A 24,331-nucleotide genomic window follows, 5' to 3' on the forward strand; every position below is an offset into this window, starting at 1 on the left:
GCTGTGCGTCCTCTCAGCGCCTGCGGCCCCTCCCTCCCGCTCTGTCGCCGCCGGGCCATTTCCCTGGAAGAGCGGCTCGGAACCAGCTCGGCTCAGAGAAAGGGTTCCCGGCGTGAGGTGGGGGAGGTTCCTTGCTTCCTGGTTGAGAAAGGTGGGGCTTGGGTGGCTCGGCGAGCCTGGTTTCCTTCCAGCTGTGCCCGCCACCACCAGTGGTCTGCCCAGTTGGGAAACAGAGGAAGTCACCACCTCCCCGTGTCTCCTGGTCCTTAAGCCACCTAAACCTCAGCCATCCTCGTTCTCCCTCCAGCCCTGATCCCCATGGGCCAGGTGGCAGGAAACTCGGGGAAACCCAAGATTGGAATTCTGATCCTGCCGGCACAACAGTGTAGTCCTGGGCACGTTATCTGACCACTGAGAACAAGTTCCTCCTGTAGGCCAGGAGAGTTGGATGGTACATACTTAAGCATTTCCTAGGGGCGAGAGGGGGAGGACAGCTGCAGCTTGTGAGGGGCTTACGGGCAGCCAGAAGCCATCCTATCACCGCTCACTGGGCCTCAGCTGTGGCGTTTGTAAAATGAGGGGGATTCAGTCCTGGTGCAGGTCAACTCTGATGTGCAGTGGCACCAGCTATGTTGTTGTTCCTCTTCTCCCCGTCAAAAATGTTTTCCACCCGGCACAGTGGCTCATGCCTGTAATCCCAGCAGTTTTGGAGGCCGAGGCGAGTGGATCACTTGAGGCCAGGAGTTCCAGACCAGCCTGGCCAACATGGCGAAACCCCGTCTCTATTAAAAATACAAAAATTAGCCGGGTGTGGTAGTGCACGTCTGTAGGGTTGAGGCATGAGAATCGCATGAACCAGGGAGCCAGAGGTTGCAGTGAGCTGAGATTGCGCCACTGCATTCCAGCCTGGGCGACACACTTTGTCTCAAAAAAAAAAAAAAGTTTTCATTCACTGTAAATATAGATGTTTACCAGCGTCCACCATGGCCACCCAGTGCTGGGAGCTGGGTTCATCAGGAAGCAGATGGGCCTGGTTCCTGCCCCCACAGAGCTTACAGTATGGAGGAGAGGATGGGCAACCCGACAATCACAAAGGGGAGACTCAGTGGGGACCCTCCACGTGACTTGGTGATGCAGAACGGTTATGACCTTCAGCATGTGTCTGTGAACGCAAGGGTCCCAGCAACAGTGCGGGTTTGCGCTCAGCCGTGCTCGTGCGGGTTCCTCAGGGGCCTGCGGGAAAGGTGAGCATCAGCTCTGCCGAGGGTGTGAGGACAGGGCAAAGGCCTCCAAGGGTCCTTCTCACCCTGCGTGCTCGGGGCTCTTTGGATGGTTTCATTAGCTGTCTCCCTTCTCCAGTGCCATGCCTTGGCCCAGGTGAAATGTCAGCATCTCTTCAGGAGAGGCAGGGGCGAGGCTCAGGGGCAGACAGGCACAGCACTGCTGGCGGGGCCCCACTCTGTGGTGAGCACCTGACAGGCTGGTGGGGGAGGCACCTTTCCTGTCCAGGCCTCCAGGTTATAGGAGCCCAGGAGGGAGGGCGAGCTCAGGGAGGTCCGGGTGGCCTTGAGTCCCTGCTGAAGGTGCCGACAGGGATCATAAATAAGTGACACATGGAGGTGTTTTCTCCGCGGTGGAAGCCAGGGCTGTCGCTACACGGCCACAGGCCATGCTTTCACAGGTCTTGGAGCACCTCCCACAGTGCTGGCCCGCATGTCCCCATGTGGCCGTTTAAGTCATACTCGCCCTGGCCCAGCCTCATGTTGTCACCCAGGCATTTAATGAGTGGAACCGAGGGCTCCTGTGCACAAAGCACACTGACACATGCCTCAGGCAGCACCTGCCCCCAAGGGTTCCCAGGCAGACAAGCAGAGGATGAAGCCGACGGGTGCGCTTGCCCACAGTGGGTTCCTCAGGGGACTGCTGGAAAGGGGAGCATCAGCTCTGCCGAGGGGGTGAGGACAGGGCGAAGGCCCTTGAGAAGTTCAGGGAGAGCTTCCCAGGCAGGTGCGAAGGTGTGGAGCGCGAGGCAAGTTTGATGTGGCTGGAGGTGGCCGCAATGAGGAAGGCGGTGGAGGGCGTGGCCTGCAGATGCAGAAGAGGTCACAAGGTCCCAAAATGGCCGCGGTCGAATCCTCTGGCTGGACCAGTGACATGGGAGGAGTGGGTGGTGAGGGTGATGGGATGCAGGTTTTGGTAACTGGGGGGACAGTGGGGCACCCACTGGGCACAGGAGGACTGGGTGCGCAGGCAGGAAGCTGGCCCTGGACTTGCCGAACTTACACGAGGGGTGAACAAGGAAAGGCCCGGGAGGCAGTTGCACCTCTGGGTCTTGCCCTGGAGGCAGAGCCTGTCACTGGCGCCGCAGCCGTGGGACGGGGCCTCCTGGGGAGCGTGTGGTGTGTGAGGAGCTGGGGAGGAAGAGGACAGGAGAGCCAGATGGCTTGGAAGCCCAGGGAACGAGCAGCAAGGCGGGAGCGTGCCTGCTGGACTCAGCTGGGAGGAGTGACTTAGTGAGAGTGCCAGAGTGTGGTCTGTTGCGGTCAAGGCCCTCTTTCGGGAAGCGTGGACGGGGGCAAGGGTGACTGCTGTGGGCCACGCGGCTGGAGAAAAAGGCTGAGCCCTGTTCTAGGCTTCGGGGAGGCAGGAGGGGTGGCCTTCAGCACATGCTTTGATGTAAACAAGTATGGAGGGAGCAGGCCCAGCCCGTGACAGCTTAGGGGGCTCTGCCGGAGTGAGGGGAGGGCTGAGGGACGGGGAAGTGCCCCTCTGCAGGGAGGCCCAGAAGCTGTGCTGGCCCAGGGCAGCACCTTCAGCCTTTTCTCTTTCAGCCTTTTCTCCTCTCCCTTCCCTGCCTGTGCTGCATGGTGACGCCCTCCCACCCGCCTCTGTCCTGCAGACCAACATCGCCTTCCTGCAGAATGTGCTCAACAACCAGCAGTTCCTGGCAGGCACCGTGGACACCCAGTTCATCGACGAGAACCCAGAGCTGTTCCAGCTGCGGCCTGCGCAGAACCGGGCCCAAAAGCTGTTGCACTACCTCGGTCTGGCCCGAGACTGCCCTGCCCTGCCCTGCCTCCTGCCCCCTGCCCCCTGCCCCGCCCTGCCCTGCCCTATCCCTTGCTCCTGCCTCCTTGCCACTCCCCGTGACCAAAGAACTTCTTAGTGCCCCCTGCCCCTCACCCCTGCCCTCATTCTGGCCCTGCATCCTCTTGTCCTGCACCCTCCCATTCACCACTCTCCTTGCTCCTGATCTGAGAGACCCCACCTTTCCATCCGCGTGGCCCTCAAGAGGTCCCCACTGCCTGTACCCAGGAGGCCCTGGCTTTGGAGAGGACAGGGGCCAGCTGGAAGCCCGGGGATCCTGGAGGGATGTGTCCCTGTCCCTGAGCCCAGCCACTGTCACTGCTGCCCTCGACTCAGCCTCTGCCCAGCCCACCCTGACCCACTGCCCGCTTTCTCCCCAGGCCATGTCATGGTGAACGGCCCAACCACCCCGATTCCCGTCAAGGCCAGCCCCAGCCCCACGGACCCCATTGTCCCTGCAGTGCCCATAGGTAGGTGAGATCCATTCTGTCAACTCATGGGGGAGACAGGAGGTTGCCGCCTGCAGAATGGGCACCAATGCCCCTGTCTACCCTAGGCCCGCCCCCGGCTGGTTTCAGAGACATCCTGCTGCGAGAGGGGCCTGAGGGCTTTGCTCGAGCTGTGCGGAACCACCCGGGGCTGCTGCTGATGGACACGACCTTCAGGGACGCCCACCAGTCACTGCTGGCCACTCGTGTGCGCACCCACGATCTCAAAAAGATCGCCCCCTATGTTGCCCACAACTTCAGCAAGCTCTTCAGCATGGAGAACTGGGGAGGTAGGCTGGCATGCTGCGCAGCGTCTGGCAGGAATGGGCGCCCACTCTGTGGCCAGTCCCACAGGCTTAGGCTACTGGGGACAAGCTAGAGACGTTAACACGAAGAACACCAAAGAGGAAGGACTGCAGAAGGCACAGCGCCCTCTCCGTCCAGGCCTGGTGCTGGCACGAGGTTGCAGAGCTGAGACCAGGTGCATCCTGGGAGGCCCAGGGTCAGGAGGAGACACCTGTCTATTAATTATAGCACAGAGACGTAGAGGAGAAGACGGGATTATAAAGGGGGCATAGAAGGGACACAAATGAGCCTGGTCTCCCCCTTAGAGATCAGACAAGGGAAAAATCTGTGGGGGTTGGAGCAGGGAACACAGGCACAGCGAAGATGAGCAGGACTGTAGCTAGCAGGCTGCAGAGCTGGCTCCAAGGCCTGGTGGAGTTCCCCAGACACGCAGAGCTGATCTGGGCCTCTCGGTTCCTGTGCAGGAGCCACGTTTGATGTCGCCATGCGCTTCCTGTATGAGTGCCCCTGGCGGCGGCTGCAGGAGCTCCGGGAGCTCATCCCCAACATCCCTTTCCAGATGCTGCTGCGGGGGGCCAATGCCGTGGGCTACACCAACTACCCAGACAACGTGGTCTTCAAGTGAGCCTGGGGTGGGGTGGGCAGACGCTACCTGGTGTGGCCCAGAGGGTACCGAGCCACGTCGTGATGGCCTCTGTTCTCCACAGTCGGCCTGACACCAAGTCTCTCTGTGGCCACACGCAGCAGGGGCTGCTGTTTGGAAATATCGAGAAGTGTAGGATGGGAGTTGCAGAACCGGACAGGCTTCTAAATTACTCCCTCACTCCTGGGGCAGTGGAAGGCCTGAGACTTGCCTGGGTCACTCGGTGCAGGGCTGGGATTGGAACCCAGGCCTCAGGACTCCTTGCTCAGTACCCTCTTCCACAGCCTGCCACTGGCCTAGCTGATCCTCCAGGGCCTGGTCCACACTTGTGTGGCCACCCCCGCCGGTGGATGCCACACCCCCTGCCAGGCCAGATCCTCAGATCTCATTCTCCGGGGGCAGTAGAGTGGGTCCGGAGGGAAGACTGTTCAGAGGGAGGTGGGGTGGGGCTCAGCCCTGGGCTCTCTCACCCTCGCAGGTTCTGTGAAGTGGCCAAGGAGAATGGCATGGATGTCTTCCGCGTGTTTGACTCCCTCAACTACTTGCCCAACATGCTGCTGGGCATGGAGGCGGCAGGAAGTGCCGGAGGCGTGGTGGAGGCTGCCATTTCATACACAGGCGACGTGGCCGACCCCAGCCGCACCAAGTACTCACTGCAGTACTACATGGGCTTGGCCGAGGAGCTGGTGCGAGCTGGCACCCACATCCTGTGCATCAAGGTGCCTGGGCCACTTGTCCATCCCTCCCTCTCTGCCCTGGCCATGTCCCCACCACCCACAGGCACACATCCTGCCCCGTCTACCATCTCTCTCTCTCTCTCCCACTTCCCCCAGGACATGGCCGGGCTGCTGAAGCCCACGGCCTGCACCATGCTGGTCAGCTCCCTCCGGGACCGCTTCCCCGACCTCCCACTGCACATCCACACCCACGACACGTCAGGGGCAGGCGTGGCAGCCATGCTGGCCTGTGCCCAGGCTGGAGCTGATGTGGTGGATGTGGCAGCCGATTCCATGTCTGGGATGACTTCACAGCCCAGCATGGGGGCCCTGGTGGCCTGTACCAGAGGGACTCCCCTGGACACAGGTAGGAAGAACAGCAGCCCGTGGCCACACCCCTCTCAAAGCCGCAAACACCACCAGTCCCAGTAGTGTTGGACCTGCGTAGGATCCAGATGCCCTGCTCTGGCCTTGCCGCCTTCTGTCACCTGAGTCAGACATGGGACCTGAGCTAGCCCTGGGTCCCGGAGGAGTCACACATTTCTAAGGCCTCCTCTGACTCTGGCCTCCCTGCAGAGGTGCCCATGGAGTGCGTGTTTGACTACAGTGAGTACTGGGAGGGGGCTCGGGGACTGTACGCGGCCTTCGACTGCACGGCCACCATGAAGTCTGGCAACTCGGACGTGTATGAAAATGAGATCCCAGGGGGCCAGTACACCAACCTGCACTTCCAGGCCCACAGCATGGGGCTCGGCTCCAAGTTCAAGGAGGTCAAGAAGGCCTACGTGGAGGCCAACCAGATGCTGGGCGATCTCATCAAGGTGAGCTCAGCTCAGCGCTCCTACCTGACCCAGCCCTGCATGCACCTGCCGCTGGCCTCCTTGAGGTGCCTGGCACCCTAACCTCCAGGGCCTTCTCCTCAGGTGACGCCCTCCTCCAAGATCGTGGGGGACCTGGCCCAGTTTATGGTGCAGAATGGATTGAGCCGGGCAGAGGCCGAAGCTCAGGCGGAAGAGCTGTCCTTCCCCCGCTCCGTGGTGGAGTTCCTGCAGGGCTACATCGGTGTCCCCCATGGGGGGTTCCCCGAACCCTTTCGCTCTAAGGTAGGGAAGGCCCAGCATGGTGTGAGGGTGGGGGCTGGATGCAGGACTTGGGACTGATCCTCCGCTTTGCTCCCCAGGTACTGAAGGACCTGCCGAGGGTGGAGGGGCGGCCCGGAGCCTCCCTCCCTCCCCTGGATCTGCAGGCACTGGAGAAGGAGCTGGTAGACCGGCATGGGGAGGAGGTGACGCCGGAAGATGTGCTCTCAGCAGCTATGTACCCCGATGTGTTTGCCCACTTCAAGGACTTCACTGCCACCTTTGGCCCCCTGGATAGCCTGAATACTCGCCTCTTCCTGCAGGGACCCAAGATCGCAGAGGAGTTTGAGGTCAGTGGCTCTGGCGCTTCTCCATACTCCACCCTGGCCCCCTGCCCCAGAGCTCTGGAGTTTAGCTTGGCTGTCACCCAGCCTCGCAAGCTTTGGGAGCAGAAAGGACCCTTGAGACCGGGAGCTAGGCCTTTAGGAATGAGGAGCCAAGGCCCAGTGTGGGGACTTCCTACGGCCAGGGCCGGGGGACTGCTCTCCCACCTTGGCGTCCAGCTCTGAGTCTGCACACCCTCCCTGCAGGTGGAGCTGGAGCGGGGCAAGACACTGCACATCAAAGCCCTGGCCGTGAGCGACCTGAACCGGGCCGGCCAGAGGCAGGTCTTCTTTGAGCTCAACGGGCAGCTGCGGTCCATCTTGGTCAAGGACACCCAGGCCATGAAGGTATTGTCTCCCCCAAGGGCCAGCCGGGCGGTGGGGCTTGGCTGGGCCCAGGATCTCACGTCCCCTCTGCCCCGTGTCTTCAGGAGATGCACTTCCACCCCAAGGCCCTGAAGGACGTGAAGGGCCAGATCGGGGCGCCCATGCCCGGGAAGGTGATAGACATCAAAGTGGCGGCAGGGGCCAAGGTGGCCAAGGGCCAGCCCCTGTGTGTGCTCAGTGCCATGAAGATGGAGACTGTGGTGACCTCACCCATGGAGGGTACTGTCCGCAAGGTTCATGTGACCAAGGACATGACACTGGAAGGTGACGACCTCATCCTGGAGATTGAGTGATCTTGCCCCAGACTGGCAGCCTGGCCATCCCCAAGCCTCCAACAGAAGCTGTGCTGCCACGGCAGGCCCAGGCCAGCCAGTGCCCGAGGCCAGGAAGGCCGGGCCGTGGAGGTCCTGTCCACAGCTGGACAGGAGAGACACCGCCTGCGGCGGCTCATTCCTTTCAGCCATCGTCCTTTCCTCCGGCGGACAGCTGCTCACATGTTCATCTCTTGCCAAATAAGGGTCCCCTCCTCACTGGAGACTACAAGTGGTGGGTCAGGTGGTCCTAGGACCCGGGGGAGGTTTAGGGGTCCTATCTCCTGGGGGAAGGGGAGATCTAAGATGTCCCAGGTCCTGGGAAGTTTGCGCAATAAAGCTGGCTTTCCCCTGTCCTCCATGCTGGATCCTGTGCAGCCCCCAGCCTGCACCACTCGGCAGTGGAGGGCTGCCGTTCAAGCTCCCCATGGGTGGGCAGGTCAGTTGTGTCGTCCTCCTCAGAGGGTAGTGAGGATGACCATCGTGGCCCTGTTTAAAGTCACTATTGGATGCCTACTGTGTATACTCCCCAAACAGGACTTGTAGTACTGAACTTGCTTGAGGGGTGGGGCCTGTTCTAAGTATTTAACACCTATTAACACAGGGAATTAATCTTCATCCTCTTATGGACACAGAAATCAAGTCACAGGAAGATTAAATAATTTGTCCAGGACTCCACAAGTAGTAAGAGAGAGAGATGAAACCCAGGCCGTTGGCAGACTCGCCTCCCAGCCCCGCTGCTTTATTTTCTAAAACCCAAGGCCAGCGTCCCACCTCAGTTAGCAGGTAAATGCAAGCAGGTAGTACCACCTTCTGGGCAGTGGGTGAGACCCTCGGGAATGGTGATCCGGCAGTCTTGTGTGTGCTCTGGATGTGAGAATGTTGGCGGGAGGTGAGGGGGAGCACCGGGTCCAGGGTCTCAGGTTCTAGCCCTGCCACTCCCCATGACCACCCCTGCAGACTCCTGCTCAGTTCCCTTTCCTGCAGTGGGGACAGTAACCCTGCCTGCACCATTGCCCTCCTGCCCACAGGTAGGGGGAGGATGGTGAAGGGAGCAGGAGGCTGGGCAGTTCCTGAGATGGAGGGTGGGCGTGGGGAGGCCCATGCAGGAAATCGGCCTCTGAATGGGAAGCACCCAGCGGGCCTCTGCCCAGTGCTCCCAGTGCCAGTCCAACCTCTGGGATGGGCAAGTCACAGTGGGCTTGAGCCTCTTCCTTTCTGGACCGCCAGGTCCTAGATGTACCCTAGGAGGCAGGTGACTGCGATGCTGCCCTTTCCATCCGGGTGGATGTCGTGGTCACGGCCAGCCGGCAGGCATCGCGGGGGAGTGACTGCACATCCTTTTCTTTCCCTCAGTGGCCAGCCTCAGAGAAGGGACCTTGGGACAACCTCCTTGATCGGGGAATGAGACCTAAAGGGCTAATACTCTTCCCTCCCCCATCCTGCCCGCCCCCGACCCCGGAGATGGAGTCTCGCTCTGTCGCCCAGGCTGGAGCACAGTGGTGTGATCTTGGCTCACTGGAATCTCTGCCTCCCAGGTTCAAGTAATTCTCCTGCCTTAGCCTCCTGCCACCACGCCCGGCTAATTTTTTGTATTTTTAGTAGAGACGGGGTTTCACCATGTTGGTCAGGCTGGTCTCGGACTCCTGACCTCAAGTAATCCAGGGCTAATACTCTTTCAAGAATCTAATTTTAAAAGGGGCATAGGCAGGGAAACGAGAGCCCTTCCAAAAATGATGGAGAGCAGGCAGAACACTTGCAGGTGCTGAGAAGGACCCTGGAGTCACCATGTTGCCTGGCAAAGTCCCCGCCACCCTCAGGGCTGCAGCCTGTGTTCTGGGTTCCTCTGGGGCAGAGGTCAGAGATGGAAAGAACCAGAAAAGCCTCTACTTCTGGTGACTCAGGGACCTATTTCCTCTTGTGAAAAACAAGGCTGGTAGACTGTGGAGACCCTGGCAGAGGCTTCAGGCCAATCATCTTCCCCTCAGAGGAGACAGGTCGGAGGCTCCATTGCTGAGGTCAGGGCCAGGGCCATGGTTCCCACTCCCTGACCCGTCAGCCAAGGCACAGGCCCCAGGATGAGCTGGGCTCACACCTGGTACCCGCAGTCTCAGACCCAACCACACTAGGACTTTGGGGCATGGCTCCAGGCTCCCAGCAACCAGAGCTCCCAGCCCATCCTGTACTCCAGGGAACCCCATCCTGTACTCCAGGGAACTACCCGCCGGGATGCACCGCCCAGATGTCAGTGTTCAAGGTAGCTGGGACAGGTGGTGGGCACACTCCCAAGAGCTGCCTAGTCTTCACACAAGATCCCAAATAGACCGACTCCCAAAGGCCCAAGGCCATGTTACCCAAGTTAAATCTCTTTAATATCCCAATACAAAGTCCTGATGCAAAAAGACAATGAGAAAACCCAGGAAGTTGGGGGGTTGGGGTGGGGAGAGATTTTATAAATAAAAAACCCCGAGCAGCTTTTCAGAGGCAGAGGAGCTAAGAGAAGCAGCAGTCCAAAGTGAGGAAGGGAGTGTGTGGCTCCTGGGACCTGCCCCTTGTCCCCTCACTCACCGCTGCTCGTAAACACCCCTTTCAAAAGGGGCTGCACCCTTTGGATATCTGCTTCTTTCTCTTGGTCCCTGGGATGCAACTAGCTCTGGCTTCAATCCCCTACAAAAATTCCTGAGATCTCGGGGACCCCAGCCAGCCCTTCCCCTGCAGTACCCCTTGGTGGGGAGGGCTGGGGAGCCAGTGAGAGTTCGTAGTGTATCCAGGAGCACGGGTCAGAAGCACAGGGGAGCCTCTGAGTCCCCGGCCCGCTCCAGAAGCACACAAAGGGGAAGGCTGCCGTAGAGCTTGGGGTCCGTGAGGGGCTGGAGCAGAAGCAGGAAGAGTCCCACACCCAGGGCATAGCCTGCCAGCAGGGGCCGCCTCTGCGGGTGCTCCAAGGCCGCGCAAACAGCTGGGAAACCCATGTAATTGCAGAAGGAATGGCAGAGAACCGGCCCAATCAGGTGTCCTGGGGAAAAGAGACAGCAGCTCAGGGAGCAGCCCTACCACCTCCTCTGGCCCTTCCACGGCTAGTGATCCTCATCCCCTGAAACAGGAGATCAGGATCCCACTACCCCAGCCATCCACCCACACACCACAGCCTCTGCTCCTTTCCACCTCTCAGACCTCACCAGGCTGAGGGCCCTGGCTCAGCCTGTCTCAAGGACTCGAGTAGAACTTGTTCCTAGAACAAACAGTATTCCCAGTCTCCCACCCGCTCCTGTGGGCCCCCAGGGACCCATGAGGGACTGAGGACCAACCTGTGCGGATGAAGAGGAAAGCAGTGTAGGCACCGAAGACAGCTGTGTAGGAGAACTGGAACGCTGGAGACGGGGAGGCCGCGAGTGACCACACCTGCACGCCCTTCCTGCCCCCGCACTACACACCCATCAGCCAAAGACCGACCATCCCCTCCCCCTGGGGCAGTAGCTGCCTGCCCCACCACCTACAGCTGTCCTGCACCCCAACTCCCACGGTCAGTGGCCTCTCCAATACTGTAGCCCTCAGTTCCCAATTCCTTCTCCAGAGTGGCCATTAGCGACATCATCATACAATCTAACCCAGGCCAGCTAGCCAGGACTCACCAGCAGACAAGAAGATGTTCCCCACGCTGCTCTGGCGGAAACGCAGCTGCTCAATAATATGGTGAAAATGGGCTGGGAAAAAGGTGACAATCACATCACAGTCATTCCTCCCAGCCTCCCTTCTAGGACTGCCCCTCACCTCAAGCCCCCTTCTGAGCTCTCATGCTGAGAACACACCAGGACCAATCTGGCCAGACTCACCAACTCCAAAAAAGAGCGGGCAGGTGAACACAGCAGGGCCCAGACCCATGCACGGTGCTAACATGGGCAGCATACAGGCCCGGAACACCAGCTCCTCTGTCAGCGGGGCGATCACTTGGTTCCGCAGCCAACGCATGTCTGTGAGGCAGCGGGCCCAAGAGCGGGGGGCTGCAGAGGGAATTCAGGACAAGCTGTGAGTGACGGCCTATCGGACAATGAGACCCCAGAGGCTCCAAGGATTCCTCTCCCACAACTTTACCCTGGCCAAACTCAGGTTAGGCATCAATACTCCTGAGGACGGGGGTGTGGACCCAACATAAACCCAATGTCTTGAGATGACCTGAAGGGACGACATTAGCTGAGGCAGGGCATCCTGGAAGTAAACTCTGGAGACACCAAAATTTAACCAAGACCAGGTCTGGTTGGGGGAGCAGGGGACAGTGCTCTCTGATCCACACCAAATACTGCTGGGGGTTCCCAGGGAACTCCTTGGACGTTGGGAATCAACCCTTAGAGACCACCTAGCTCTACGTTTCCATTTTACTGATGAGAAAACACACCCAGAGAGATGAGATTTCACGTGTCCAGATCACACCCCGAGCCCACTGACTCCCTGCCCCATTGCCCTGGACTGCCTGTGCCTACTTTTCCCTTCAGCCTTTAAGACTCACCCAGGACAACCTTCAGCCCATCTGCCAGGTCACAAGGGCAATCCATAGAGAGCTGCATCAGTGGGCCCAGGAAAAGAATCTGAGGGCAAGAAAACACTTTCACCAAAACCCACCGCTTTTGCCCAGACCTTTGCCCATGCTCCCTGAGACTCCAAGCTTGAAATCCTCTCAGCCACGATTTCCAGACCACGCATACCGGAGGACCCTGGGGCCATCTCAAAAGTCCTGTCTCCCATCAGCCAAAATCCGAATACAATCAATAGGAGTCCATGGCACTGCGCATCAGGTTGATAACAAAGACCAGAAGAAAAAATACAGCACGAGAACTCACCATGGTTAGCAACAGGGGCAGCAGCGCCGCTGGGAAAATGCCCTCCAGCCTGAAGCCCATCAGGGTGAGCAGGGATGTGCCTGGCTGAGCCACAGGAAAGGAGGCATCAGTTTTGCTTCCGCCCCCAAAGACCCCTGAGCTCTCGCCCCCGTTGCCCTTTGCCCCGCCTCCTTCGCACCTGGATGCCTGTGAGTTCCCTCCAGAGCAGCACGCACAGGGGTGAGAGACTGGACACCACCAGGACGCTGGTGAAGCGCCGCTTGATGACGGCGGGATGGTCCCTACGGAGGGGACAGTAAGTTCAGGGGGCCCGCGGCTGCCCATGAGCACGGCCCCGCCCCCGGCTCGCCCAAGCTCCGCCCGCAGGGCGCGGGTTCCGGCCGCGCGCAGCCCCCGCACCTGGGCAGTTCGCTCTTCCAGACGTAGAGGCTGCCCACGTAGGAGCAGGCGAGGCTGAGGCAGGAGAACACCGACACCCAGCAGCACAGCCCGGGGCCCGGGCCGCCCAGCGCTGCCGACTCGGGCGGCCGCTCCGGCCGCGACACCGACAGCAGTCGCAGCCCATCCCCGCCCAGCGCCGCCATTGCGCCCTGACCCGCGGCGCGGACCAGTGACGCAGTCCCAGGGAGGTGTGGGTGACGTCAGGCCGCGGCGCGGCTCCAGGCCCCGCCCCTCCCGGGCCCGACGCGGAAGCAGACGCGGAGGCGGACTTGGTGAGCGCGGGGGCAGCTTTATTAAACCACGGGACAGCGGCGGCCCGCAGCCTCCGGATCGGTGGGCACTTGCGGAAGGGGACCCGGCTCAGGGCCCAGGGCTGGGACTCAGCCACTCTGACAGGTTGGAGACCTCCTGTAGCCACAGCACGTCCTGCGGGAACAAGGGGGCCCGGGGTGAGGACCCCTCAGCAGCGGCCCGTGGCCTGCACCTCCTGCTGAGCCCTTCCCTGCGCGGCCCTCGCCCAGTTACCTCTAGGCGGCTCCCGAGGCTCGCCCTGCCCGGCGCCAGGGCCCTGCCGTGAGCCTCGCGGGCCTCCCTTCCGCTAGGAGTGAGGGCGGCCGCGGTGGCCTCCGGGCGGCGCGGGGCGGCCTCTGACGGGCTCGGGGCCCTGGCGGAGCGCAGAGCTCGCATCTCCTCCATGCGGGAGCTGCCCCTCTTGAGCCTCTTGTTTTCTGCTTGCCCGCTGGTATCTAGGAGAAAACAAGCCTCCTTCATCTTACTTTCATGGCCCTGTGCTAGGAGGACCCTTGGGCAAGGGGAAGCCTGGGAGAAGGGGCGCCGAGGGGCTCTTCCCACCGCATCCCTGTCAGCAGGTCCCATCCACACCAAAACCCTGCAGCTGTGGGCGCTTCTGGAGCAGCCCGAGGCTGCAGAGACGTTTCAGGGCCTCCCTATTCTCTCACCCGGGCGGGAGATTGTCCCGAGCCCTCACTTGGGGGACTCAGGCCGCTCAGTAGCTTTCTGTACAGATTCTTCCTGGAGTCTGCACTGACAAGCTCCCCTCCCTGCCAGCCTCTGTCCCCGCCTCACCTCTCTGGCCTCAGTTCTGTCTCCCTTTGTTGCTCACGTTGCATTGAGCAGTGCCCATAGGCAGCTTTCCTACTCTTAACTGATTCATTTGTCAAATAAAAGCGAGTTTAGGTGGATAGATTCTTTCCCAGCAGGTCTTGGGGATGCAGATCAATGAGCTTTTCCCTGAGAGAAGCTCACAGATGGTAGGAGGGGATGCAGACCTGTGTACAAAGCCCAGGGTTAGAATAGAGAAGGAAGCCGACCACCTCTGGATGTGAAGAAGGGTTTCCATAAGGAGATGGAAACCTGAGCTGGCCTTTTGTTTTTTTGAGACAGGGTCTTGCTCTGTTGCCCAGGCTGGAGTGCAGTGGCACAATCCTGGCTCACTGCAGCCTCGACCTCCTGGGCTCAAGCGATCCTACTGCCTCAGCTTCACCTTCCAGAGTACCAGGGACCACAGGGGCGTGCCACCACACCGGCTAATTTTTTTTACTTCTTGTAGAGACAGGGGTCTCACCGTGTTGCCCAGGCTAGTCTCAAGCTGTCCTCCTGCCCCAGCTCCCCAAAGTGACGGTATTACAGGCATAAGCCACCACTCCTGCCCCAGAGCTGGGTTTTAAAGGATGAAGAGTGATATGCCAGACAAGGGAGAGAAAGGGAATTTCTTGCTGAAAGTTAACGCAAGTAAACTTTATGCAAAGGCATGAAACAACTTCCTATATAAATTTTTACTTTTTAAAGATGGGGTCTCTCGCCTGTCATCTAGGCTGGAGTGCAGTGGCGCGATCATAGCTCACTGCAGCTTTGAACTCCTGGCCTCATCCTCTCGAGTAGCTGGAACTAAAGGCACACACCACCTTGCCTGGCTAGAAACAGATTTTCATCTGTAGGAGACAGGAAGCCAATAAAGAGTTTTAAGCACTGGTGAAATATATTGGTAATTTTGTACTTGAGAAAGATTGTTCTTTCAAAGGTGTGGCTTAGATCAAACTAGAGACAGGAAGACCTTAAGAGCCCAGTGACAAGTGAAGACAGTGGGGATGGAGGCGTCACCAGGAATCAGAAGTGTTCATCAGGCCTAAGTGATAGGCCTTTGTGAGCGCCTGGATGTGAGAGAGGCCTCTTGGCCGGGCGCGGTGGCTCACGCCTGTAATCCCAGCACTTTGCGGGGCTGAGGTGGGCAGATCACGAGGTCAGGAGATTTAGACCATCCTGGCCAACATGGTGAAACCCCGTCTCTACTAAAAATACAAAAATTAGCTGGGCATGGTGGTGGGCGCCTGTAATCCCAACTACTCGGAGGCTGAGGCAAGAGAATCACTTGAACTTGGGAGGCGGGGAGGTTGCAGTGAGCTGAGATCATGCCACTGCACTCCAGCCTGGGCAACAGAGGGAGACTCTGTCTCAAAAAAAAAAAAAAAAAAAAATGAGAGGCCTCCTGAATGAATCCAAGATTTCAGATGTGATAAATTGGATTAATCATGACAGAGACTAAAGTCTCTTTAGTCAGGAAAGAGGAAACTGAGGTACCAATGGGACCTCCATGAGGAGCTGCCTGTGAGCAAATGAATCTCCCAGCTGGCACTCAGCAGAGGCCTTGGCTGGTCATACCAATTTGAGAGTCTTGAGCCCAGAGGCAGTGGTCAACAGTTGGGATGGAAGATAGCTGGGTGGGAGAGCAGAATGAGCACTATTTAGGCATGACCAGAGGAAAGCAGGTGAAGAGAAAAGCCCAGAGAGGGAAAAACCAGGCGAGTCATAGCCTTACAGTGCCAAATTTTGCACATAGTTCAGATACAATGAAGGTAAATGCAAAATTTGGTAATTAAGAGGCCTTCCCTAAGGGGAGAAGTTTCAGAGGCCACAGAAAAAGCAAGTACCCTAAGTGAGGGAGAGAATGAGAGGAAGAAAGGGAGACAGGGTGCATGCAGCTTGTGGTTTTGAGATCCTTGGCTGAGATGTGATGGAGAGGGGTTGAGGATAAGTGGCTGAGATGTGATGGAGAGAGGTTGAGGATAAGTGGCTGAGATGTGATGGAGAGGGGTTGAGGATAAGTGGCTGAGATGTGATGGAGAGGGGTTGAGGATAAGTGGCTGAGATGTGATGGAGAGGGGTTGAGGATAAGTGGCTGAGATGTGATGATGGAGAAGGGTTGAGGATAAGTGGCTGAGATGTGATGATGGAGAGGGGTTGAGGATAAGTGGCTGAGATGTGATGATGGAGAGGGGTTGAGGATAAGTGGCTGAGATGTGATGATGGAGAGGGGTTGAGGATAAGTGGCTGAGATGTGATGATGGAGGGGGTTGAGGATAAGTGGCTGAGATGTGGTGATGGAGAGGGGTTGAGGATAAGTGGCTGAGATGTGATGATGGAGAGGGGTTGAGGATAAGTGGCTGAGATGTGATGATGGAGAGGGGTTGAGGATAAGTGGCTGAGATGTGATGATGGAGAGGGGTTGAGGATAAGTGGCTGAGATGTGATGATGGAGGGGGTTGAGGATAAGTGGCTGAGATGTGATGATGGAGAGGGGTTGAGGATAAGTGGCTGAGATGTGATGATGGAGAGGGGTTGAGGAGAAGTGGCTGAGATGTGGTGATGGAGAGGGGTTGAGGAGAAGTGGCTGAGATGTGGTGATGGAGAGGGGTTGAGGAGAAGTGGCTGAGATGTGATGGAGAGGGGTTGAGGATAAGTGGCTGAGATGTGATGACGGAGAGGGGTTGAGGATAAGTGGAGGAAGTTCAAGGTCATGGGAGATTTTCTTCTGACGAAGTGAGAGCTTGACCTGCTGAGGGAAAGGAACTCAGGGGAAGGCTGAAGGTGCAGCAGTGATAACTGATGCAAGCAGGTCCTGAGAAAGCAGGAGGGACGATCCCACCATGAGCCTGGAGGAGATGGGTCCCCACACTGATGAGGTTCTGCAGTGGGAGGGTGCAAGTTGGGTGAGTTTACTGAGAAAAGAGATCAGTAAGTATGAAGCAGGAGGCAGAAACTGGGTAGATTTTTTAAAGAATGGAGTAGCCACTGAGGGGCAAAGGCCAGAAAGGCAAGGGGAAGGACTGACAAACCAAAGGCTCCTGAGTGAGTGGACCACCGATGGATGGTGGCATCAACACACAGTTTGGTGATTTTCTTCAGCAGGGTTGCCCATGTGAGGCGTAGAATGGATGCTGATGAGAGCCACAGGTCTGTAGGACAGAACAGCCCAAGCCATCCTCCAGGGGTTCTACCAGGTTATAAATGCCTAGATTTTAAAGCTCATGTTGCACATTGGAGAAAACATGGGCTTTGGAGGCGGCAAGCTGAAAGTCATTACCTCCTGCTAAGCGTTCTGCCTGACCTGAGCCTGGGTCCTCTGGTTTGTTAGGATCCATGCCTCCCCCTGCCCCCCAGAAGGGCACTGTAAGGACTAAATGAGATAAGGCTGTGGAAGACCCCAGCATCTCCCCAGGGTCCACAGAAGGTACTGAATTAAATGTTAATTTTTTTCCTTGTATGGGAAGATACTTATTCCTTTGTCTCTTCTGACTGCATAAATACTGAATTGTATGTATCATATTTGCATTTTTTAAAATCTCCAAATCTAAATTTATAAAAATAGATTCTTTGCTTTGTACAAGCATTCACAGCAGGGTTCTTTTCAGTAGCAACAGCCCCCACAACATTTAAAACATGGTTCAGTTGACAGTGATTTCAGGGACACATCTTAGGCCTAAGCATAAACGCGTATGTGTTGTAGTTGTGACCCCAGAAAGAGGGATTTACCAACCAAGCATAGGTGCTGAAGTCACAATCCCCAACTTCCCTTGACCCAGATACTGTTTTATCTGAAGGACACAGGATCTGTAGGAGGGCATCCCTGCTAATTCGGCTCTTCCAGAGACAGCAGAGCTAGGCTGCCTGGGTTTGAATTCTGGCTCTGTCATTTACTGGCTGTGTAGCCTTGGGTAAATTTATTGATATCTGTGGGCCTCAATTTCCTCATATGTAAAATGAGAGTTAATAACAGTACCTATAGCTCCTAGGATAGTTTTGAGAACTAAGAGCATTAGTACATTTTAAAAGCTCAGAATAGTACCTGGCATCTCTGCTAGTGACTGAATGTGAGAGCTGCTGTATCCCTGCTGCTGCGGGCTGGGAAGGCTGTTTAAGCATTGCAGGAGACGTGTGGAGAAAAGACTTCAGTATAATTGCAATCACAACACACGCACTGACACTTCCCCATAACACACATTAAGAGTGACATGGTGCCAGGCCAGGCACGGTGGCTCATGCCTGTAATCCCAGCACTTTGGGAGGCCAGGGCAGGCAGATCACAAGGTCAGGAGATCGAGACCATCCTGGCTAACACGGTGAAACCCCGTCTCTACTAAAAATACAAAAAATTAGCCGGCCGTGATGGCGGGCGCCTGTGGTCCCAGCTACTCGGGAGGCTGAGGCAGGAGAATGGTGTGAACCCGGGAGGCGGAGCTTGCAGTGAGCCGAGATGGCGCCACTGCACTCCAGCCTGGGCGACAGAGTGAGTCTCTGTCTCAAAAAAAAAAAAAAAAAAGAGTGACGTGGTGCCTGCTCCTGGGAGCAGCCTCCAAATCCCAAATAGTATTAACCAAAATGGGGGGAGCTGCAGCATCAACCCCAGTGATCAAGAAAAGATGTGAAGGAACCAACTGGTTCCTTCTGGGGCGTCTGTAGTCCCAGCTATGTGGGAGGCTGAGCCAGAAGAATGGCGTGAACCCGGAAGGCAAAGCTTGCAGTGAGCCAAGATCACGCCACTGCACTCCAGCCTGGGCGACAGAGTGGAGACTCTGTATCAAAAAAATAAAATAAAATTCAGGGCCCTGAATCTGCGTATTACCTACCCCCACCCCATCATGTGCAGCTATCTGTAACTGCACAGACTTTAATACAAATTTCTAGTCCTGTCCTAACATCTTGGGGAGGGAAGACCTGCTGCTGCCTTGAAGACCCACAGTGGCAGCAATAGCCCACTAAATTGCAGAAGGACGCCGCTGTAGTAGAAGGTACAGTGGAATAGTTTGAAAGTTTGAACTCACGTTTTTTCCTTACTCAGCTGCAGTCCAGGGCTCACTTGAAAAGCTAAAACCTTACCTGCTAGGAGCTCCAGGCTGCTGTTATCAGGTGCATCCTCAGTGCCCTGGGTTGAGTCCTTTTTCTCTAGGGTTAGCTGCTTAAAAAAATTAGAAGTCCTAAGTGAGTTTTGTAGAAACATGAACGAGCCCTAGTGAAACAGGAGTGTGCCTGTTGGCTTCACTGACCTCACAAGGTTATCTGCCCTCACCTGGAACTCCCTCTTCCTCCTGGCTCATGAATCCCCCTACCCACCCTCCAGTCTTCAAGGTTTCCCTCTGTGGATCCTTCTCCACTCTGGCCACTCACGGCATATCCTTTCTTCTCTGAGCTCCAGTCTCTTGGCTACTGCCTGCCCATTCCTCGGGCTCTGCATACTCTGCAAGTATCCTGTGTGCCCATTCATCAAGTAATGTGCATATGTCCATTTTCTACACCCTAAATCCCTTCAAAGGCAAGGGCCGTCATGCCTTTATCACTTTACAGCTAGCAGAGTGCCTTACACAAGGTAAGTTTGACTGAGAAAGTCAAACCTGGGAAGCCACAGGGTATATTCTGTAGTCATCTGTAGCCTCCTAGAGCCCTGCCACACTGGTTAGTTCAATAATTTGGACAGAGAAAAAGAGGTTCTTACTGAGACCAGAACCCAATCCTCCCAGCTCCTTTTCAAGAATACAGATGTATAAAAATAGATATCCTCTTCCTCAAAATTAAAAATTTATAGCCAGGCGCGGTGGCTCATGCCTGTAATCCCAGCACTTTGGGAGGCCAAGGCAGGTGGATCACCTGAGGTAAGGAGTTCGAGACTAGCCTGGCCAACATGGTGAAACTCCGCCTGTACTAAAAATACAAAAATTAGCTGGCTGTGGTGGTGGGCACCTGTAATCCCAGCTACTCAGGAGGTTGAGGCAGGAAAATTGCTTGAACCTGGGAGGTGGAGGTTGCAGTGAGCTGAGATCATGCCATTGCACTCCAGCCTGGGTGACAAGTGAGACTCCATCTCAAAAAAAAAAAAATTAAAAATTTGTGCTTCCCGACCGGGTGCAGTGGCTCAAGCCTGTAATCCCAGCACTTTGGGAGGCCAAGGCAGGCGGATCATGACGTCAGGAGATTGAGACCATCCTGGCTAACACAGTGAAACCCCGTCTCTACTAAAAATACAAAAAAATTAGCCGGGTGTGGTGGCGGGCGCCTGTAGTCCCAGCTATGCGGGAGGCTGAGGCAGAAGAATGGTGTGAACCCGGAAGGCAGAGCTTGCAGTGAGCCAAGATCACGCCACTGCACTCCAGCCTGGGCAACAGAGTGAGACTCTGTCTCAAAAAAATAAAAATAAAATTTGTGCTTCCCATGAACAAAAGTGAAAAGTCAGTCCACAAGAATGGGAGAAAACATTTACAAATCATACCTGCTAAGGTACTTTTACCCAAATTAAAGAACTCTTTAAAATTTATTTATAGGCCAGGCACGGTGGCTCACACCTATAATCCCAGCACTTTGGGAGACTGAGCCAGGCAGATCATGAGGTTAGGAGTTTGAGACCAGCCTGACTGAAATGGTGAAACCCCGTCTCTACTAAAAATACAAAAATTAGCCAGGCATGGTGGCGCACACCTGTAATCCCAGCTACTCAGGAGGCTGAGGCAGGAGAATCGCTTGAACCCGGGAGGTAGAGGTTGCAGTGAGCTGAGATTGCTCCACTGCACTCCAGCCTGGGTGACAGCAAGACTCCGTCTCAAAAAAAAAAAAAAAAAAAATTATATTTTTTGTAGTGACGAGGTCTCACTATGTTGCCCAGGCTGGTCTCAAACTCCTGGGCTCAAGCGATCCTCCCACCTCCGCCTCCCAAAAGTGCTGGGATTACAAGTGTGAGCCACCTTGCCTGGCCCAAGGTAAAGAACTCTCATAACTCAGTAATTTAACAAACCAATTTAAAAATGGGCAAAAGAGGGCAAGGCACGGTGGCTCATATCTGTAATCCCTACACTTTGAGAGGCCGAGGCGGGCGGATCACAAAGTCAGGAGATCGAGACCATCCTGGCTAACACTGTGAAACCCCGTCTGCACTAAAAATACAAAAAATTAGCCGGGCGTGGTAGCGGGCGTCTGTAGTCCCAGCTACTTGAGGCAGGAGAATGGTGTGAACCCGGGAGGTGGAGCTTGCAGTGAGCCGAGATTGCACCACTGCACTCCAGCCTGGGCAGCAGAGTGAGACTCCGTCTCAACAACAACAACAACAAATGGGCTAAAGATTTGAATAGACCTTTCTTGAAAGAAGATATACAAATGGCCAATAAGCACATGGAAAAGATACTCAGCATCAGTATTCACTAGAGAAATGCAAATCAAAACCACTAAATTACTTCACATGCACTAGAATGGCAGTAAGAAAATGACAACGGTTAATGAGGGTATAGAGAAACTGGAACCATCACACAGTGCTGGCAGGAATGTAAAATGATGCAGACTGTGGAAATCAGCTCGAAAGTTCTTTAAAAAGTTAAAACATAGTGTTATCATATGACTCAGCAATTCTACTCCTAGATATATACCCAAGAGAGTTACAAGCATGTCCACACAAATACGCTGTTCATAACGGCATATTCATAATAGCCGAAAAGTGGAAAAAACTTGTGTTTATCAACTAATTAATGGATAAAATGTGGTATATCAATACAACAGACTATTATTCAGCCATAAAAAAATGGATGAAATTGTTATATGGTACAACATAGATGAGCCTTAGAAACATGCTAAATGAAAGAAGGCACATAAAGGCCCATGTTGTATGGTCCCATCTATATGAAGTGTCCAGAATAGGCAAATCCACAGAGATGGGAAGTATACTAGTGGTTGCCAGGGGTTGAAGGGAGAGGGGAACTGGGACTCACTGCGAGTAGGCACTGCTAATGGCATGATGGAAATGTTCTGTAATTTAGTGGCCATGGCTGCACAGCACAGTGAGTATACTTAAAATCAATGAGTTATATTCTTTAAAGTGGTAAATATTATGGTATATGAATTATCTCCATGAGAGATCTATCATATATTGTTTACTAAAACAAGTTTTAGTTCCCAAGTAATTATATTCCAAGGAACACAGGAGGGGCAAAAATAATCCTAAAGACATAAAGAAAGAAACAGGATATTTTCTAAACATTTTTATCTTAAGAGAACTTTTTTTTTTTTTGGCTTTAGCTTGGAAAATCTTGTGTCATAGATAAATCTTTCTCCTATCTTGAAATTGGTCTTATCAAGGAACTACCCACATTGAGATATGAAGCTCTGGGCCTCTCTGGGAGCCTTGCACACCCTTCATTCATCACCTGGTCCCCCAGATGACAGCCCTGACCTCAGGATACACCTTGGATTTAACATTCTATGGGACATTTATTTCTAGTCTACCCCCTCCCCCTACCTGCCGGAAACAATGCCTTTCCTTAGAAAATTGCCTCCTTGATACTACTACTACTCATTCTGGGTTTATTCTCAGTCCCTACATACATCTATGACACTAAACCCTGGAGTACTATCTTGTTCACTCCTTCTTGGCCCACTGTCTCTGTTCCAACATTCAGGCTTAAAATACCACTCCTAGCCAGGTGCAGTGATGCACGCCTGTAGTTCCAGTTACTCAGGAGGCTGACACAGGAGGATCACTTAAGCCCAGGAGTTCGAGGCTGTAGTGCACCATGATCACACCTATGAAGAGTCACTGCACTCCAGCCTGGGCAACATAGCGGAAACCTGTTTCTAAAAAAATAAAAACAAAAATAATACCCTCTCCATTCCTGCATGACCTTTCCCTGAATATATTCACTCTGAATACACACTCCCTCATTTTTTCAGTTTCTCAATAAAGCATATAATGGATGGTTTTCTTCCCTGTTACCCAAGAGGTCAGCTATTCTATCTTTCCTGTTTAGAAATGGAAACAGAATGGCCCAGAGGTCAAAGAATTTGACCTATCATCCTTAGTCTTGTAGTTCTGGCTGAAGCCACTGGGTGCCACTCTTGTACCACTAACAAGTTATTTATCACTAAATGGCCATTACCAGAGGATGTTGAGTGGAGAATTATGGGTTCTACTCAATGACCTGGATCATTCATCTGCCGTGGGCTTGCAACCCAGTCCTCTGTGTTAACAATATTACCAGGTTTCAGAGCCGGGAGACCTCAGTACAAATTCTAGCCTTGCTATTTACTGACTGTGATTCTGGGCAAATTATGAAAGTTCTGTGATCAGTTTCCTCATCTGTAAAATGGGAAAACTATGACCTAATTTATAACATCTTTGCAGAGATTAAAATGAAAATCTTGGCACAGATTAGGGATTCAGTAAGTGTTTCTTCTTTCCAAGACCTATGACTACTGGTAAGACCTTGAGTTCACTAGCCATATGCCAAATTAATTGGGCTATGAATGGCCCTGAGGCTATAAGCCATGACTATAGCAAAAGAACAGGGTAAACGAGGTCATCATCTTTTTTTTTGAGACAGAGACTTGCTGTGTCGCCCAGGCTGGAGTGTAGTGGCATGATCTTGGCTCACTGCAACCTCCGCCCCCTAGATTCAAGCGATTCTCATGTCTCACCCTCCTGAGTAGCTGGGACTACAAGGGTGTGCCAACAGGCCCGGCTAATTTTTTTATTTTTAGTAGAGACGGGATTTTGTCCTGTTGGCCAGGCAGGTTTCAAACTCCTGATCTCAAGTGATCCACCTGCCTTGCCCTCCCAAAGTGCTGAGATTACAGGAGTGAGCCACCGCACCTGGCCCAGATTATCTTTTTTAGGTCTTACTGGGATACCACAGAGGCCCAAGTAAAAGTACTTCAGAGGCTGAAACACTCCTAGATCCTGAGGAGTCCCTCTGCGCATATATCCTGGGTCCTATAATAACGGCACATGCCTTACCCTGAACCTAGAAAGCTGAAGATGTGGATGGCTGTAGTGAACTGCATTCTCCCCCACCCCAAATATGTCCAAATCCTAACCCCCAGAATTTGTGAATGTGAACTTATTTGAGAAAAGTCTTTGCACATGTAATTCCAGATCGAAAGATGGGATTAGCCTGGATTTAGGGTGGGCCCTAAATCCCTTATTATCTGCCTGTAATCCCAGCATTTTGGGAGGCCAAAGCAGCCAGATCACCTGAGGCTAGGAGTTCGAGACCAGCCTGGCCAACATGGCAAAACCCCGTCTCTACTAAAAATACAAAAATTAGCCGGGCATGGTGGTAGGCACCTGTAATCCCAGCTACTCGGGAGGCTGAGGCAGGAGAATCGCTTGAACACAGGAGGCGGAGGTTGCAGTGAGCCGAGATCATTGCCACTGCACTCCAGCCTGGGCGACAGGGCAAGACTCGGTCTCAAAAAAAAAAAAAAAGGCAGAAAGATTTGAGAGACAGGGAGAAAGCAATGTGAAGATGGAGTTACAGTTTGGAGTTATGCAAACTACAACAAACCAAGGAACAGTTTTTATCAGAAGCTAGAAGAGGCAAGACAAGG

General features: G+C 54.7%; 3 protein-coding genes and 1 long non-coding RNA gene across 27 annotated transcripts in view; 2 read left to right on the forward strand and 2 right to left on the reverse strand.

Annotated features, from left to right (window-relative positions):
• PC (pyruvate carboxylase) overlaps positions 1 to 7,756 on the forward strand; it is a 112,008-nt gene extending 104,252 nt beyond the window's left edge. For all 7 annotated transcript variants that reach the window (XM_063728059.1, XM_024255592.3, XM_054525562.2 and 4 more), the window contains 11 exons: positions 2,900 to 3,044; positions 3,468 to 3,557; positions 3,644 to 3,865; positions 4,346 to 4,502; positions 5,003 to 5,243; positions 5,358 to 5,607; positions 5,817 to 6,061; positions 6,164 to 6,343; positions 6,421 to 6,669; positions 6,910 to 7,050; positions 7,134 to 7,756. In XM_063728059.1, coding sequence (XP_063584129.1) covers positions 2,900 to 3,044; positions 3,468 to 3,557; positions 3,644 to 3,865; positions 4,346 to 4,502; positions 5,003 to 5,243; positions 5,358 to 5,607; positions 5,817 to 6,061; positions 6,164 to 6,343; positions 6,421 to 6,669; positions 6,910 to 7,050; positions 7,134 to 7,382 — 2,169 coding nt within the window. In that variant the 3' untranslated portion in view covers positions 7,383 to 7,756. The remainder of the gene's footprint in view (positions 1 to 2,899; positions 3,045 to 3,467; positions 3,558 to 3,643; positions 3,866 to 4,345; positions 4,503 to 5,002; positions 5,244 to 5,357; positions 5,608 to 5,816; positions 6,062 to 6,163; positions 6,344 to 6,420; positions 6,670 to 6,909; positions 7,051 to 7,133) is intronic.
• Positions 7,757 to 9,750: 1,994 nt separating this feature from the next.
• RCE1 (Ras converting CAAX endopeptidase 1) lies at positions 9,751 to 12,819 on the reverse strand. Of its 2 annotated transcripts, XM_002821457.5 has the most exons (8): positions 12,635 to 12,819; positions 12,414 to 12,516; positions 12,236 to 12,319; positions 11,905 to 11,983; positions 11,234 to 11,401; positions 11,033 to 11,104; positions 10,709 to 10,771; positions 9,751 to 10,416 (listed from the first exon to the last, which is right to left on the reverse strand). In XM_002821457.5, exons 1-8 carry the CDS (start codon positions 12,817 to 12,819, stop codon positions 10,181 to 10,183), a joined length of 990 nt encoding a protein of 329 aa, XP_002821503.1. In that variant the 3' UTR covers positions 9,751 to 10,180. The 2 variants fall into 2 exon arrangements, with proteins under 2 accessions (XP_002821503.1, XP_009244372.1); XM_009246097.3 differs by lacking the exon at positions 10,709 to 10,771.
• A 15-nt stretch (positions 12,820 to 12,834) lies between these two features.
• Positions 12,835 to 24,331, forward strand: part of LOC129048884 (uncharacterized) — a 56,489-nt gene continuing 44,992 nt past the window's right edge. For 2 of the 3 annotated variants that reach the window (XR_008511547.1, XR_008511544.1), the window contains exon 1: positions 12,835 to 12,948. This is a non-coding gene — a long non-coding RNA (uncharacterized LOC129048884). Of the gene's footprint in view, positions 12,949 to 12,983; positions 13,073 to 24,331 lie in introns of those variants that run through there. The other variant, XR_008511545.2, reaches the window with a different exon arrangement.
• The window catches only part of TOP6BL (TOP6B like initiator of meiotic double strand breaks), a 99,762-nt gene continuing 88,384 nt past the window's right edge, over positions 12,954 to 24,331 (reverse strand). For 7 of the 15 annotated variants that reach the window (XM_063728063.1, XM_054525566.2, XM_054525569.2 and 4 more), the window contains 3 exons: positions 18,851 to 18,929; positions 13,202 to 13,422; positions 12,954 to 13,102 (listed from right to left, as the gene is read on the reverse strand). In XM_063728063.1, coding sequence (XP_063584133.1) covers positions 13,037 to 13,102; positions 13,202 to 13,422; positions 18,851 to 18,929 — 366 coding nt within the window. In that variant the 3' untranslated portion in view covers positions 12,954 to 13,036. The other 8 variants (XM_063728062.1, XR_010141680.1, XR_010141682.1 and 5 more) reach the window with 8 other exon arrangements.

The sequence above is a fragment of the Pongo abelii genome, chromosome 9 (assembly GCF_028885655.2).
Source record: "Pongo abelii isolate AG06213 chromosome 9, NHGRI_mPonAbe1-v2.0_pri, whole genome shotgun sequence".
NCBI classification, from domain to species: Eukaryota; Metazoa; Chordata; class Mammalia; order Primates; family Hominidae; genus Pongo; species Pongo abelii.